Source organism: Cucumis sativus, chromosome 5, assembly GCF_000004075.3.
Source record: "Cucumis sativus cultivar 9930 chromosome 5, Cucumber_9930_V3, whole genome shotgun sequence".
Taxonomy (NCBI): Eukaryota; Viridiplantae; Streptophyta; class Magnoliopsida; order Cucurbitales; family Cucurbitaceae; genus Cucumis; species Cucumis sativus.
The window spans coordinates 2,796,982-2,814,083 of NC_026659.2; the positions used below are offsets into that span (position 1 = coordinate 2,796,982).

At 30.8% G+C, this 17,102-nt stretch overlaps 3 protein-coding genes across 9 annotated transcripts; 1 reads left to right on the forward strand and 2 right to left on the reverse strand.

Annotated features, from left to right (window-relative positions):
* Positions 1–2,486: 2,486 nt before the first annotated feature.
* LOC101204661 (probable pectinesterase 68) lies at positions 2,487–7,172 on the forward strand. The gene is made up of 5 exons (XM_004152354.3): positions 2,487–2,781; positions 3,605–3,794; positions 5,226–5,432; positions 6,094–6,332; positions 6,848–7,172. Exons 1-5 carry the CDS (start codon positions 2,558–2,560, stop codon positions 7,002–7,004), a joined length of 1,017 nt encoding a protein of 338 aa, XP_004152402.1. The 5' UTR covers positions 2,487–2,557; the 3' UTR covers positions 7,005–7,172.
* A 295-nt stretch (positions 7,173–7,467) lies between these two features.
* Positions 7,468–12,600, reverse strand: LOC101204415 (polyadenylate-binding protein RBP47B'). 6 transcript variants are annotated; one of them, XR_004216647.1, is made up of 9 exons: positions 11,798–12,583; positions 10,741–11,224; positions 9,986–10,059; positions 9,779–9,909; positions 9,433–9,529; positions 8,430–8,585; positions 8,055–8,155; positions 7,794–7,946; positions 7,468–7,692 (listed from the first exon to the last, which is right to left on the reverse strand). XR_004216647.1 is itself a non-coding variant. In XM_031885401.1 (9 exons), the coding sequence occupies exons 2-9, from the start codon at positions 11,930–11,932 to the stop codon at positions 7,856–7,858; spliced, it is 1,269 nt and encodes a 422-aa protein (XP_031741261.1). In that variant the 5' UTR covers positions 11,933–12,034; positions 12,121–12,583; the 3' UTR covers positions 7,468–7,855. The 6 variants fall into 6 exon arrangements, 4 of the variants coding, with proteins under 4 accessions (XP_031741261.1, XP_031741259.1, XP_031741262.1 ...); XM_031885401.1 differs by having other exon boundaries at positions 7,468–7,946; positions 11,798–12,034; positions 12,121–12,583; XM_031885399.1 differs by having other exon boundaries at positions 7,468–7,946; positions 11,798–12,034; positions 12,146–12,582.
* A 920-nt stretch (positions 12,601–13,520) lies between these two features.
* Positions 13,521–14,988, reverse strand: LOC101211862 (zinc finger protein ZAT9). 2 transcript variants are annotated; one of them, XM_031885403.1, is made up of 2 exons: positions 13,980–14,988; positions 13,521–13,894 (listed from the first exon to the last, which is right to left on the reverse strand). In XM_031885403.1, exons 1-2 carry the CDS (start codon positions 14,749–14,751, stop codon positions 13,860–13,862), a joined length of 807 nt encoding a protein of 268 aa, XP_031741263.1. In that variant the 5' UTR covers positions 14,752–14,988; the 3' UTR covers positions 13,521–13,859. The 2 variants fall into 2 exon arrangements, with proteins under 2 accessions (XP_031741263.1, XP_004152430.1); XM_004152382.3 differs by having other exon boundaries at positions 13,521–14,987.
* Positions 14,989–17,102: the final 2,114 nt, after the last annotated feature.

Here is a 17,102-nt window from a genome sequence, read left to right on the forward strand (position 1 = left end):
TCATTAATCCACATTTTAATTTTAAGAGGTATAAACTTGATTTTTTTTTTGTTTTTGTTTTATTTGTTGAGTTTGCATAAATTAGGAGGACAAATTAAGATGAGTTAATAGAGAGGAAGTTGTAACTTGTACCTTTTTTCTTAACAATAATTTTGATAGATAATGTTATTAAATTATTCCATTATTTCACTCAACACATTGTTCTATTACTTTATGGCCACCCACTCATTATTAGCACAATTTATTGGTAAAGATTAAATTCAAGTAGGAAAATGGAATCCTAAATCAAATAAGGGAAATTTCTTTAAAATAAATTAAAATTTTGTAGAGACGAAAAATAGTAATTTAATTTAAGTATTATCCTCTATATATATATCAAAATTTTATGCTTTAAATCAATAGAACTTTATAACACACAAAATCTAAACCATCACATTTTGTTTTTGTTTAATTTCTTTGTAAATTTGTTTGGTTATTATGCGATGACTAAAGAAAATTCTTTGAAAAAAAATTGAATACAATATAACAATCATTTAATTTCATATATAATTTCAATAAATCATAATAATAATAATTAATAAACAAGGAATTACTGAAACTAGTTTTGAATTTTGTTAAAATTTTTATTGAAAAACATGTATTACAAAAAACATTTCCATCTAACATAATTGGGATTATCTTTTTGTAGAGAGAGACATATGATATTGATTATATAATATAGTATGAGGGTTTCTGAAGTCAAAAGTTTGCCTACAGAGATATTATTTTATTTTCCTGTCCTTTTCCAAAAATTCACAAATTTATTCAACAAAAGTTAGTCCACTTTTAAGAAACCACTTGTTGGTAAAATCTTTTTATTAACGTATTACTTTAATTTCTTGGGTTGTGTATTCAAAACTCAAAAAATATTTAAACTTAAAACACATTCAAGTGGTTAAAAATCTAATATTTGACATTATAAACACCATATTAGTTGAACTATCTAATAAAGTATCTTTTGCGTAACTTGGTATTGAACAACGTGTCATCATCTTCCATCCTTTGTGATGATTTCAATGATACCTTTTAAATAATGGATATGAGTTTGCACTAGTAATACAATTACATGCAATATTGAAGAATTAAACAATAGTTGCAATGGGGTACTTGGGAATATAATCTGGAATGACAGGAATAGGGTTGGATTGATGAAGCCAATTTAAGATCATAATTGAGAGGGAAATGGGTCATCAAATGTTATGAAAAGCCAATTTCTTTTAGGCATGCATGTTCTTTGGTTAATTATTTTCCCTTACTAAGCTTTGTATATTTTTTGCCGTTATTTTTGTTTTGTACGCCCTCCCCTCTTTCTCTGATATCCATCTTCTATTCATTTACCCTTTTTCACTTTTTCACAAAAGAAAAAGGAAAAGCTCTTTCTTATCTTTTTCTTTTTTCCACGAAAACCCTCTCTCTTTGCATCTCTTTTTACACACACTTACTCAGTTACCTTTCTTATAATACTTATCAATTTTTGTCTAAATTATGAAAATGGTTTTATAAAAAATATCAACCAAAATTTATATAAATAGAGAAAATGAAAAATATTAACGTCCTATAGCAAAGAAAAACATTGACTTAGGGTGAAATTTTAGCTATTCATTTTGGGCTTGAATTAAAATTTATTATAGGAGGCAAATAGTTTGTCGGTTCTTCTATTTTTAGAACTTCCCAATATCAAACTATATTTATATTTTATGAAAAAAAAAACTACTAAAATACAAAATTCATTACATTAAAAATTTTAATTTCCAAAAATTTCTCTTATAAAAATACTATTTCTTTAAGAATTATAATATTTCTTTTAGTTTTTTATAAATGTTTTAAATTGTTTTTTGAAATAAAAATCTAATAAAATATTGAAAAAAAAAATCAAACCTAAAACAATAAGGTTGTAAGCTATACTATATATAAATCCAACTCACACGCCCACTCCAAATCTCTATTTTCATTTAAATGTTAATGGATTTCTACTCCAAAATTAATTTTAAAGTGTGTATAAAATAATTAAACATAATATCTAAAATTTAAAATATATATATAAGAGCATTTTGAATGAACTTCAAATTCTATCTATAATAAAAACTATCAATAATCACTAATAAATAGCAATAAAATATAATATTTTGTAAAATGGAATAATTTTTATTATGAAAGTGAGTATCGGCGGGAAAAAACGTCATTTCCAAGTCTATGTTAAGGCCAAATCCCGAAAAGAACCTGAAGAGAAATGAAATATTACGAAAATGGGACTGCCGTATTTTATTTCCCAATCAAAACCCAACACTCTTCTCCTTCCGCAACACCCCAAAAAATGACCGTTATATAAACACCAAAACAAATATTAATTAAATATCCTTTTCTTTCTTTACAAATAAATATAATATTACATTTCTTACAATAATAATAAATATCATTCCCTTCCATCTCCCTTTATTTAAATATCCACAAAACATTCCCAAATTCCCCAAACGAAAAAAAGAAAAACCCTTCTCTCTCTCTCTACCTCTCCCTCTAAATGGAATTCTTATTCCTTCACTCATTTTTCTTCTCCACTTTCTTCCTCCTCTGCTTTTCCGCCGCCGCCAATCACCACTGGATCGGCCCCACCGGCCACCGCCTCATAAAAGTGAACGTTAAGGGTGGCTCCGACGTGTTTCTGTCCGTGCAAGCCGCCGTGGATTCAGTTCCCGATTACAATACCGTTAACACTATCATCCGAATCAGCCCTGGATATTACGTGTAATGCCCTCTTCTTCTCAATCATACACACATTCATCATTTTAAATAATTCCCACAATAATAATGATAATGATAATGATAATAATAATTCACATTTTTATCTTCTTCTTCTTTGTTAACTTTCGCTTTACGTATAAATCTTTCCCTCTTTTTCAGTAACTTCCCCCAAACGCATTGTTCGAAAACATGCATAAATATTATTCCTCCATTTTTCATTCTTCTTCACTTGTAAGCTTCCGAATTAGCTCGTGCTCTTAAGTTCATTCTTTAATATTATTAACTGGGAGTCACCATTAAGATTTCGACACTTTTTTTTCCTAATTAAATCCCCAATCAAACTTCCCATGTGTACTCCAATTCTTTTTATAAAATTATATTATTATTATTTTGCCATCTTATAAAAATTGCACTTAGTTTTGGTTTCACTTAATTAATCATTGTCTTCTAAATTACATTTAATTACTATTTACGATTAGAATGTCCCATACATGAACTGGGTTTCTATACTTTTATAACATTTAGATCGTTAACATTAATTATCGAAAAATCTAATTTATTTATAAACTGTAAAGAAAAGTTGAATACTAAAGCTAATATGTATAATCTTTTTATGAGATTTGTCATGATAAAGAGATTAAATTATTAAAAGTTTGAAAACGTAATGCATGTCACAGATTTGAAAGTAGATGGAATAGTGTTACAACATTGTTATTTTGGATTTAAATTGATAAATCTCTTAATCAGAATTTACATATTTATGGGGATGATGATGCAATAATAAGGTAATTAAAAAGGTAAATTATGAATATGAATAATGAATTAGGGAGAAAGTAGTGGTGCCGGCGACGAAGCCGTACATAACATTTGAAGGAGGAGGAAAAGAGACGACGGTGATTGAGTGGCATGACAGGGCCGGTGACCGTGGTCCGAGCGGACAGCAGCTTCGTACTTACAGAACTGCCTCCGTTACTGTTTTTGCTAATTACTTCTCTGCCCGAAACATCAGCTTCAAGGTATATCATTCTGCCCCCACCACCACCACCATACATAATACACTCACTATCCTGCACGTGAACTTCCCTAATAATTATAACTTTTAAATTTTTAAAATACTATTTTTGTCTCTTTTTTCTTTTATTTTTGTCTTAGTTTGATGAAATATATTGTTGAGTTTTTAAGAAAATTCAAAATTTTATTATCTACCAACATTTTTACTGCAGATGTAGAAAATTATATATTCACGTCTTCAAGAAAATTATTGTTATTATTATATAACAATAATGTTAAGATTTATAATTATAAGTATTGAGACAAATTAAAGCTATGGTTTTTCAATATGACCAGAAAATCTGAGACTAAATTTTTTGTCTAATGTATTCCAATTTATGATTAGAGAGATGTAAAAATAATTTTAGAAATTAAAGTTATAAAAAATAATGGGAAAACAATCAAATATTATATTGGGGTCAAAGGAATATTATTGATATGATAATAAAATGGATTTTACGAATTAAGAGTTCTATATGATCGATATTGGAATCTTAGTCGTAGATAAGACAATTAACAAAGCTTCTCACAAAAGTGCTTTTAATTAATTGTTATCCACACTGTACTTTAATAATTAGGTGACTATTTTGAAATTTATTTAATTTTAAATCACCTCTCACCTCTTAAATTTTAATTCATATACTTTTAGTAAAACTTAACATATATCCTACTTAGAAGTAATTTTCCATATAAAAAAATATAACAGGTGGGTATGTTTTCAAAATTCATAATAAAGATATATCATTCAATTTATATTTTAAATCTCAAAATAAAAATAGTATTAATTTAAGTGTCAAACTAATAATTATATCAACTTAAATTGATATAGTTATTAGTTTAGATTTTAAATTAATATAATCTCAAATGATTAATTTTTTAATTTTTTATTCTAAACTAATAATATTTTGTTAATAAAAAAGAAAAAGAGAAAAAAGAGATTAAATTTAAGATTTATTAATCTTACATAAACTAAAATTAAAAATATAAAGATTATATTTTTAAACTAACTAATCCAATAAATTAAAATTAAGTATTTATTTTATAAAAGTTTAAATTACAGGTTTATTAATATTTAAGAAAATAAATAAATAAATAGGATAAATTGTAAAAATCACGTATTATACTCTTGAATTTTCAATAACAACTGTTAACTCCGTGAATTTTTTAAAATTGAACTCTAAAGCATAAACAATAATTGTAATTATTAGATCTACACAAAATAACAATTAAATCTTCACATTTATATAAGTTTGAAGATATGATTTTAAATTTTGAACGAGTTTGAATAAAATTTTAAAAATAAAAAATGTAAGAAGGTAATTTTGAATATTAGTGCAATTTGTGGAAAAGAAAATATTGATATTTTGGAACTGATAAACGGTTGACGTTGAGGGCAGAATACGGCACCGGCTCCATTGCCCGGAATGCAAGGGTGGCAGGCGGCGGCATTTCGGATATCCGGCGACAAAGCCTACTTTTCGGGTTGCGGATTCTACGGGGCACAAGATACCCTTTGCGACGACGCCGGCCGCCATTACTTCAAAGAATGTTACATTGAAGGCTCCATAGACTTCATCTTTGGAAATGGCCGTTCCATGTATAAGGTAAGGTATCCCTATTTTTCTCTTTTCATCTTACTTTTAATTATATACATATTCCTTTTAATTACCCTTAAATTCTATTTTAATTACAACAATTTCTTTACTAAGTATAGTTTAGTTAATACTAAACTTTTATCATTTGTCGAGATGGAAGGCTGTATTCTCATTTATAATATGAATAAATGGGTGAAATTAAGAAACAAGAACTATAGAAAGAAAAAAGTTGGTACATATGTTAAACTTTGACCCCACATATATTATATTGTCTCAATCAAATTCCAAACAGTAAAGGGGTTAACTTTTTTAAAGTATTGTCTTTTTTTTTTTTTTTTAAAGAAAGAAGTAAATTACAAAGACGAAAATTTGACCATGGATAGTTGTTTTTGAAAGTAATGTTAAAAATGGGTAATTGAATTAAACTTAATTTTGTGGTGGAAGTGATGAGAGCCATAGTTAAAATAGGTCACTTTATCATAATGACCTTGTTTAGCCATGAAGCAAAAGATAAAGTCTATTTTAAATTTTGTTTTTATTATTCCTAATGGTGGCATTAATAATTAGCTTTTTCAAATGCATCTAAAATTGTTATAACAAATATTATGAAAATTAACAACTAAAATGTTACCTATCTCTTTCTATTGTGTTTGTAACTTTTGTGGTTCAGGATTGCGAACTGCACTCCATCGCCACCCGGTTTGGTTCCATAGCAGCGCAAGATAGAAACTCGCCAATCGAAAAGACCGGGTTCGCTTTCCTGCGGTGTAAGGTAACCGGTTCAGGACCCGTCTACGTGGGTCGTGCCATGGGCCAGTACTCCAGAATTGTCTACGCGTATACTTACTTTGATGATGTGGTAGCACACGGTGGATGGGATGACTGGGACCATGTCAGCAACAAAAACAAGTAAGAAGGAATTAACCTTATTCTCTCTCTTTTTCTTTTCTTCCTTACATAACAAATAATGGAACTGACTTCCACATTTGGCTCTAATCTTGAGCCAGAGCCGCCAATTTACTCAGACTTTAAGAAAAAAATACATTAAATATCTTTTTTGGTCTCTGAATTTTGAAGAATATGTACGGTTAGTTCCTAAAATTTTTGAATTCGTGTTTAAAAAATCTTTTCATTTAAGTTTGAATAAAAATGTGAAACTCAGCTCAACAGCAAATGCCTCTGTTCCTTGGAAAAGAAAAATCTTTTATCTCCCTTCTTTCTCCCTCACTCATCTCCTCTCTCATCCCTTTTTTTTTCTCGTTGGAGTACAAATGAGGATGAAAAATGTGATCACTATTTTGATGCAAACTGCAAGAGCAGTACCTTTTGATTTCAGCATACACTGGTGTCAGTTGAACACAATATTTTGATAGGCCTTCTCCCTCGATTGATTCTTTTTGTGGGTGTGTGTGTGAGTGGTGCAGGACTGTATTTTTTGGAGTATACAAGTGCTGGGGGCCAGGGGCGAGTAAAGTAAAAGGAGTGTCATGGGCCAAGGAGTTGGAGTATAAAGAGGCACATCCATTTCTAGCCAAGAGCTTTGTCAATGGCAGACACTGGATTGCACCCTCTGATGCTTAGTTCTTACCTCTCCAACCAAATGCAATACAATTAATTACTTTTTAGTATATATGCTTTTTTAATTATTTCCAAATATTTATATTAATTTTATATTCATTCAATTTGTACTCCACAACAAATAATACTCTTCTAATACACACTATATAATATTTATCATTTGTTATTATCTTTTTTTTCTTTATTGTCCTCAATCCCGCTGTTTTTTCCTACAGAATTGATGCAGTTACTGAAAATTATTAAGAGAAACATAATATTTTAAATTTATTGCTAAGCATGTCCCCTTAAGATTCCTCCCATAGATATACTTGAAAATTAAGAGATTAAGATAAGTTATCTAATTTTAAAAGCAATGTTTCATTTATTCGAATTCCTTAAATTGAGGGAAATTTTTCCAAGCAATTTGCAGAAGGAACCAGAAGTTTGAGAAATTTGTTTTAGGGACCATCTTCATCACTCCATTCACTAAAAAAACACCATTTCATTTCAGCTTCATTTTCTTTTTGTTAAATTTAATCTGACAACAATTAAGCTGCCTGTTCAAAATACAAATAGTCCACTTCAGCATAATGAGACACAGTACAGATTAAAGCAGATGTTCTCCTGATAATGAAAATTCCATTTCCAAATAGTAGAGAGCACCATCATAATACATAGAACATCGAAGCACATAACCTTGGCAACCCCGTTCCTATAGTAAAAAATGTATTATTAAATCAAACACATTATACCATACATGCAATGGGTCAATGTCATCAACTACGAGTATGGTCAAGCATATAAAGCACATACTGTAGTTTTTCTCCAGTTTCCCTCACGCGCTGCCAACCTATTTCGACAAACAATAACCACACTCATGTTTGCCTAACCAGTGATGAAGTAGTCAACCATAACGGCCAGCCTAAAATAGCGCTTTCATGTTTAGAGAGGTATGCATCATTTAAACTGCCAAATTTACAACTTGATGTCAATGCAAAGTTAAAATAAAAATAGAAACTTGTACATTCCTAATCTTGTATTGTAGCTAATTAGAGACAAAAGAGAAAGCCATACCAATCAACATCCGGGGTATCCAACGTATCATTCCATTCCTCTCCTTGTTCTACGGAAGGGACCGCACCAGCTACTGTGGCCAAATCTTGTACGCCGTCAACCTAAAAGAAAAGAGTTAAAATGAATAGTTCCAAGATCAAAAAGGCAAATACATTTTCTGGATAGATGAACCTTTTTCTATAAATATATTGCTCTTGATTCCCACTCATTTTATTCTGATTCTAAGCCTTAGCATCTTGAAAGGGCAATTAGAATTCACCCAATAGACTCCAATTGAAAAATGGCTGCAAACAAATAGATTATAACAATCACTTTGCCCACTATCTACCATAGAAGAGTATGGAGCTCTTGCCTTCTAAAGAAAACAAAACTTACCTGTTGAGGATATGAGGCATAACCCGAATAAGCACCATAACCATATAAAGATGGATCTTGTACAACTCCATATCCATAAGCATCATAAGTCCCTCCATACCCATAGTAAGCGCTCCACTGGTTTGGATCAACTTGCTGACCCCAAGTAGTCAAGTCCTGAAATTCATCACCATTTCATCACCATTTCATCAGTCTACCTAATAGAGTGAGCTCTAGTTCACTATGAGCATTAAACAGGCTGTTGTGACTTGTGAGAGCTTGCTAACAGAAAGATAACATGCATAATCAATTTTACCAAGGAGTCGTTTTCCTGTACCAATAAATACCCATTTAGCTAAGCAAATATTTAAAACAATATATTATAGTTTAGGTAAATGATTCTGTCTGCTAAAGGTTTGTAAGATGATTGTCTTTGTACTTTTCTGAGGTATACCTCATCCCCACTTTCCAGGCCTTTCCTTTACATCCTATTTCCGTACTAGGGTAACGTTCACAAAAAAAAAAAAAAAGTATTTGAGCAATTTGAGTTCTTGTACTTTCAAAATATCTACAGTCCATGTACTTCCAGTCCTTATACTTCTGAGGTTTGTTCAAAATAAACATAGTCCTTGTACTTTGAGTCATTAGAATTTGAGAGACTAAATTTAAGATTTCTTGAAATTACATGAACTAAAATTAGACAATTGAAAATACATGGACTGCAATTGAAAAACCTCAAAGTACACAGACCAAAATGGTATTTTAGCAAAAATTATTTACTAAGATGAATGTGAGCCATTTTTCCATAAATATGAAATATCAAATTCACAGGCTAAATAAAAGAAAACACACCTAATGATTTAGGCACAAACTCATTGAGCAATCACGGTTTTGTAAGTTAAACCCGAGCAAAAGCATGAATTAAAAAAACTCATAAATACATATCACATCCACAGTGGAAAAAGTACGCTGGTATATCTAGGAAAATATTTGTTCTGGAATTCAATAGGAAGTTCACAATTACCTGCTTGGCAGCTGGATTTCTACCCCAAGAAGTGCGAACCACTTGTTGACCAATTATCTTTCCTTGCATCTTTTGGATAGCTTCTTCAGCTGAAGCCCTGCACGGACACAATAGGGAGAACATATTAAATCAAAATTCCAAATGTTCATGTGAACTAAGAAGTCAATAACATATCTTGGAGAATCGTACATACACAAAAACTTAACATCTATTCCATACGACGGTTTTCCCCCCACTCCCTGAACCTTATTATTATTCACAAGCTTCTTTCAAGGCATAGAAACAGGAGCAAGGAGAGATGCAATTTACTCAACTTACATCAATAAAATTAATCATGCAAACACACCTTGTCCCAAACTGTACAAAACCACAGCCTTTCCCGGCAGGAATTTTCACATAAGCAATCTCACCAAACTGCAAAAAAGTTTGCTTCAACTCCTCCTCTGTAATATTAGGATCCAAGTTACCAACAAATATCTGCACAAAGCACAATATAGTAAGAGATGAGCATAGAAACCAGACGTAGTAAAACTATCACTTGGCCTTGACTTACTGTTGTGTTATTTGCATCATAATCTGCTGGAAGCACAGGAACGGATGTAGTGTACGCTGGAACTGGGTACATTGCTAAGACAAGAGACACATTGGTAAGTACAAGTTTTAAAATAGGAAATTACCATCCCATCCTAAGATTTTTTCAAGGGCAAAGGAAAAAAATACGAATACATTAACAATGAATTCTCTTTTATTTGAAATTTGCAGATATCCTCTCCCCTCATGGCATTTAGAAAATATTTTTGACATTGATTAAACATATTTATCCAAAATATTCAATAAGAGAAAAATTCTCTTTTGACATATACATTAATAACAATTAACTTAACACATTTTCATCATAGACCCAAGAACACTAATTTAGCTAATATCAACTAAAATTTCAGAATGATCAAACCTATTAACTACTAGCTATGGGTTTGATGATGCAAAAAAAAAAAAAAAATTATCTTAGCACTATCTAACAAAGAACTCCCATAGACAAAGGTGAAATTCAAATTTTAAGTCCAAAAGTTTAATATCTATGACTATGACTACTAGCAAAGGTATGAAGCATAACATATAATTATGCAAATAGAAAAGCTAGAAGCGCTGGAAACTTGGAATGGAAAATTGATTGATTGATTTATTTATTTGGATAGAAGCGTTGGAGACATGGATGAATAGTAAAAAAGATGGTACTCACTCCAAGAAAACGTGAGACAACAAAATGAAGAAGAGAAAAGGCAATGCTGAACATTCATTATTCATTACCTTTACCTAGACTGTATTGCTGCTGAACACCAATGGTTTTTTTAGGAGTTGCTGCACTAATACGCATAGGCCTAGTTGAGCAGTAAACACCATTCATTTCGGACATAGCTCGATTCCTTTCATTTTCATCAGCAAATTTAACAAACCCATATCCCTTTGAACGTCCAGTGTTTGGATCAGTCACAACTTTAGCACCCCTAACAGATGGATATTGCGCTCTAAAGGTCTCTTGCAACAGATAGTCTGTAACATCAGGAGCCAAATCCCCCACAAAAATAGAGTGCTCAGGGCCAGCATCAGGGCGCCTTTCTCCAATTCCAAAGGAGGCCCAATTCAATCTGAAAGTTTGCTCTGTTCCAGGCATCTGAGTTCCATTGTATGTCTGCAAAATTCTCTCTGCTGCAGCATGAGATACAAATTCCACAAACCCGTAACCTTCAGGCTGGCCAGTGATCTTGTTGCGAATAATTTTAATTGATATTACCTGTACTAAAAATTTTATATCATAGTCAACAAACTACAGAATGTTCTTGTCTGAATGCAGCTGAGTTACAAGTGCCTACTCAAATTCTAGAACACAAACAACAAATAGACATCAGACATTCGTAATTCGCATGGGGTATTGGAACATAACAACAAAACAACTATAAAAAACTATAGTTTTATACATTGGTGTTTCTACTAGCACGGCTCTCGTGCATCAAAACTCATCCCCATTCAGTGGCATGAAAGTTCATAAGAGAGGCTCTCCCTCACACTATATTTCAGATCTCGGTACCAATAGGGCAAAATACAAACACGTTCTAATTTTACACACCCAAATTTACTTCCAAACACCAGACAATTTCAGGAGAAATTATTCGAAAAGACCTAACTAAAAGTAGAAAATCTCAAAAATCCACTTACCCACATCTAAATTTCATACCAACAATGTCATCAGCTAGAGAAACTGATGAAATCCTAATGGATTTATGATTACAAACATCACCATTCAACACCAAAGTTACAAAGATAATAATAAATAAGAAAGAAAGAAAAAAAAAACTAACAAACGAACCTCCCCAGTGTGAGCAAAGCAAGAATTAAGGTAAGACTCATCGACCCAGTACTGCAAATCCCCTATCCAAAGCGTTCTAACTTCCTCCACCGTAGTTGGTTGATGGTGAGTTGGTTGACCTGCCAGTGTTGCCATTGTATCTATTGACGCATTATCTTATTGCTTCGGGTAATTGAGTTTGCTGATGTTCTTGTGAAGTTTGAGAGATTGTTTCTACACTCTCCGACTTCGCTGTCTCTGTAAATTGATCCGTGACTCCAAAGATTTTGGAAGCAAAAGCTTGGTAATAGCTAAAGAATTTATAAATTAGGAGAGAAACATACAAAAATTGAGAGATTTGAAGAAAACCTGCGGATTCTTGGCAATTGCCACTGCTAGGGTTTTTGTGTTTCGCGCTGGGGACGACGGTGGGACTCCAAAGTACGGTTAATAGCAATTTTTCTTAATTTTATTTTTTAAAGAAAAAAAAAATCTCACCTTTTTATTCTTTGTAAACTTAGGTTTGGTGGATGGAAGACTCAAAATTACCCTTTAAATGGACGTTTTTCGAGCTTTTGTTTAGATGGATATCATAATAGAGTGAAATTATTAAAATAAATGTTTGTCGATGTAAATTGACCTTTTTTTCTATCGTTTTGATGTCTTGCTCTCTCAATTTTCTCTCAGTTTCGTTTATCTTATTCTTACTCTTGCTCCTCGTTTTTTTGCTCTTCGATCTCACTCCATTGTATTTGATGTTTTAAGTAACATTTTGATGGCCAACAATGACACTCTTTTACAATGTTTTGATGGTTGATGACAAATGGAGAAAGGGAAAGGAAAATTGAGAATGAAACGAATAGGAAAAAAAAAGTTTTGTAACTTTGACCCGAACAACATTTGTAAGTTTGAGAAAATTGGACAAAAATTATTTTGAGTTTATGATAGGGTCTTTTAATCGGTACAAACATTTTTAGAAGATATACATTTTTATTTTAAATTAAAAAACAGTTTACTTTAATTATAATTTAGTTATTTATTGTGATACATTTAAAAAATACATGGACTAGAATACACTTCATTGTCCAAATATTTTAGCTTAATATGTTCAACTTTGATGTTCCATTGTGGATGATCAATTAATTACGAAATAGAAATGGTAACAACCTAAGTTCGATTACCTATTTTAAATGATAACTTTTGAAAATATTTTGGTTAATTTAACTTTATTTGAAAACGGTATTCCATCACGATCATTCGTAGATAGGTAGTAATATTTTGGTTAATTTAACTAAATAAGCTAACAATAAACAAGGAGAAGATGATATTTTAGCCTCTGTTTTATTATTTATTTGTTGTTGTTATTATTATTATTATATTAGTTCAACAAATGACTTATTAATTTGTTTATTTCTTTACCTTGTATGCTCTCAATTCTTCTTCATTTCAATGCAATTGTAAATAGTAGTTTGGACAAATGGGTGTTTTCAATTAGATCTAATTTTAATTTCAATCTTATCCTAAAAACGAAGTCACAAATATTTTAAATCCAGTAAACATATTTTACAAGAAGTTCAACTTGCCTAAATTTATTTATTTTTTCTATATTCAACATTTCAAAATATTTCTTACATGAAAGATAATTTTGAAAGGTTTATACAAAAACCAAAGATAAAAGATATTTTAAAAAAACAAAAAACAAAGTTGAAGAAAGTAATTTTGTAATTTAGCTTAAAACTAATGGTTTAGGGTAGCATTTATTGTTCTTATTATTTTTAGTCCATAATAGTTCAAAAGTAGCACTAATCTTTACTTTCACAATACTTTTTCCTAATCATCTTCTTTCTGTCTTCTCTAAGTAAACACATTTCTATGGTCAAACCAAAAGAAAAAAAAAGGAAAACATTCATAATTGAAAATGTCTGTTTCAATTCAAACCATACCCATTAGACCAAGTCTTTCACTTACCTTCTTCTTCTTCTTCTTCTTCTTCTTCTTCTTCTTCTTCTTCTTCTTCTTCTTCTTCTTCTTCTTCTTCTTCTTCTTACCATTCAAACTTCCAAGATTCCAATTTTCAGTTCCTTCACTTTTTTGTTTTCACCTTTACCAAAAAAGAAACTAAACCCCAAAAGAAAGAAGAAATGAAAATGAGGTTATTGAACTAATTAACAAAAAACGAAATCTTAAGCATCAGAAACTACACTGTAATCATCTTCTTCAAGAGGAGCTGGTAAGTTGAGATCTATGAGACTAATCTGAAGTTTGAAAGAAACGGAGGAATTATTTGTAGAGCTCAGAAGATGAGATCTCTTATGGCCACCAAGTGCTTGACCTGATCCAAAAAGCTTATAACAAAACGGGCATTTGAAGATTCTTCTTCTGCTTCCCTCTTGTTCTTCTTCTTGTTCTGATTGACAGATTTTTTCATGGCTAAACAGAGCTCTATAAGATCGGAACTGTTCCTTACATTTCTCACACTTTTTCTTCCTTCTAATTCCTTTCTTCACTCTAATCTTCGACCCCAATTCCTCAAACGAAGATCTCCTCTCATTATGATTTTGATTCTTGATCCATCGATCACGTGACAGCATCATCAAGCAAACAGCCAAGTCTTCCTCCGGCGAAGCATCGGAAACAGAGCTAGCGGGTTCCGGTTCCACCTCCGGTTTCCTCCACCGTTTGGATCGTTTTCGAGTTGGGTTTTTGGATTCGGTCTCGCTCTCTCTATCTTGAAGAACAATGTTGAAAACAGGATCTGAGAATCTGAAATTCCTCCCCTTCGAGTTTCCTCTAAGCTCGTAAAGCGTAGATTCATCGTGGTCGGAAGAAGAAGACGAAGAGGGGGAGGGAGGAGGCTTGGGCGGTGGAAAGGGAAGCGCTGCAGCAGGTGCAGTGAGATGAGCCTTCATATGGCCTCCTAAGGCTCTGCCATTGGTGAAAGCTCTAGAACAGAGCTTGCATTTGTGGGATACCATTGAGAAAGCAAATCAAAGCTCCCTCTCTCTCTCTCTCTCTCTTTCTCTTTCTCTCAAGAGTTTCATATACAAAAGAGAAGAGAAAAAGAGAGGATTTTGTTTGTAAATTAATGATTAAATTTTAATGTGTAAGAATTGTTGGTGGTGGTGTTGTGTTTTGATTTGAGAAAGGGGAAGTAGAGAAGGGAAGTTAAAAAGGAGTAGGTGACAAGCATTCCTCCACCAAAAGTTGCAACACACACCACACTTCAATTAATTTTTTCTTTTTCCTTTTCTCTAAATATTCTCTTCCCCTTACTATTAAGGAAAAATATTAATATTATTAATATTACAAAAAGAAAGAATTTTAAAATACAAAAAAAAAGAAATATTCCAAACTGGGATTTCTATTTTCTTCATCTTTATTATTACTATTACATTGGTGTAATTTTAATTTTAATGGATAAACTTTAAAAAATGTGCTCTAATTTCGTCCTACCATTTTACATTATTATAGTTGAACTATATTATTATAATTTTAGGATGTACAAGATAATAAATTAATTTTTGTAATATTAAATTATTAAATAGCAAACAAAAAAAATAAGGGTGAATGTAAAATAGTATAATATATTTACTTCTTAAGCTCGACATTTAAAATTTTCAAAATGTCAAACACACATTTCAAGCAAATCTAAATATGATTCAATAGATGAAAATATTAACCATCATCTTAAAAGTTGGTGTGATCAAATCACTTACTATATAATTGTTGAACCAAAAAGAAAAATCACATCCTCAATATTCCAACGTGAATGTGATTAAATTAAATGTGTAATTTCTATTATATTTTAGCTCGACAACAAAGTGATCAAATCTAACCCAAATTCAAATTGATAGGTCAAACATGTGATTTTTCATCAATTCTACACATTTCTTGAGCGATTAAGCATTCCTTTGAGTTTATCTAAAATCAAATACATCAAAACAAAAATATCTAAAAGAAAAATTAAACCAATTGCATTCATCCATTTTGATATATATGAACATTATCACTCGTAAATTATATCATATACATTTATTATCATCTAAATTGTGACATCTATTTCATTCCTACGCTCAAATAGAATCTTTCAAAGCATAGTTTCATAATTCAAACCATAATTTGCATGCATCTATTTTCCAAAAAAAACTAAAAACTTACAATTAGAAGCTACATTAAATTGTTTAAAATATCTTAACTAACAAATAATTGAATAAAATGTATAATTAAGAAGAAAAATAAAAGTGTTGAATCGATTCGATTAATCATAAAAAGGCAAAATTGGATTTAAAAACGACAAGAAATTTAACAAAGTTAGAGCCATAAACGGAAAAAGTGAAGACAAGCAACACGCAAACCTCACCGCTCACACCTTTAATTATTTCTTTTATATATTGACCCTATCTGTTTTTACAAATTCCACAATGTCCCCCAATTCCATTGTTATTACTGCAAAAATTCACTTTGAATGGGTTCATAATTAAATCAATTTGTTATTTCAATTTTCACATGAAGAATATTATTCATGGGCGTTACACCCTATCATGGGTAGCACAATGATATGTTCCCTCTATTTTTCCTACACAATAATAATGTTGATTATGTAACATGTTATTTTATTGATTTCTCTACTAGTTAATTATATTTCATTTTCTTAATTAAATCTATGGTTTATTAATTATCTTTTAATGTTTGTTTTACAAGGGGTCCATATGCTACTTTCATTTTGATGCCTTAGCTCGTGACTTCATCTCATCACATTTATTCCTTCTTTTTTTTTCAAAAGATTATTTGAATATCTTCACTTCAATTTTGTACCATGACGTATTTTGTATTTATTTAAGCTTTATACGTATAGATACATAAGTTATATAATCATTGATCGATGAAATGAATACGTAACATCTATTGTTTCTTAAATTTTAATAAGATGGTATGGTCTCGTATGAAGGCTAGTTTGACAAATTGCAAAACTAATTCGATAGGTAATTATTGGAGTATCGTTTAAATCTTACGTCTATGCCTATACTTAATAATATAAGTTGATAAAATTAATATTTAGACCTAAATCTAAATGTTAATTAACCATTTCAATCCAAACATTTGAAAATTCTATAATAAAACAAATAATACATTTCTAATAATAAATATTAATTTTTTTTAATGAATTACATTAAATCTCATATATGATTTTTTTACTTCTCAATTTATTTTTAAAATATAAAATTAATATAGGTGGACAAAAAGATTACATTCTTCAAATTAATTTTTTTCACCACAAACAATTGTCTCAACTAAACTGACAAATTTAGTACTCCAACTCTATATT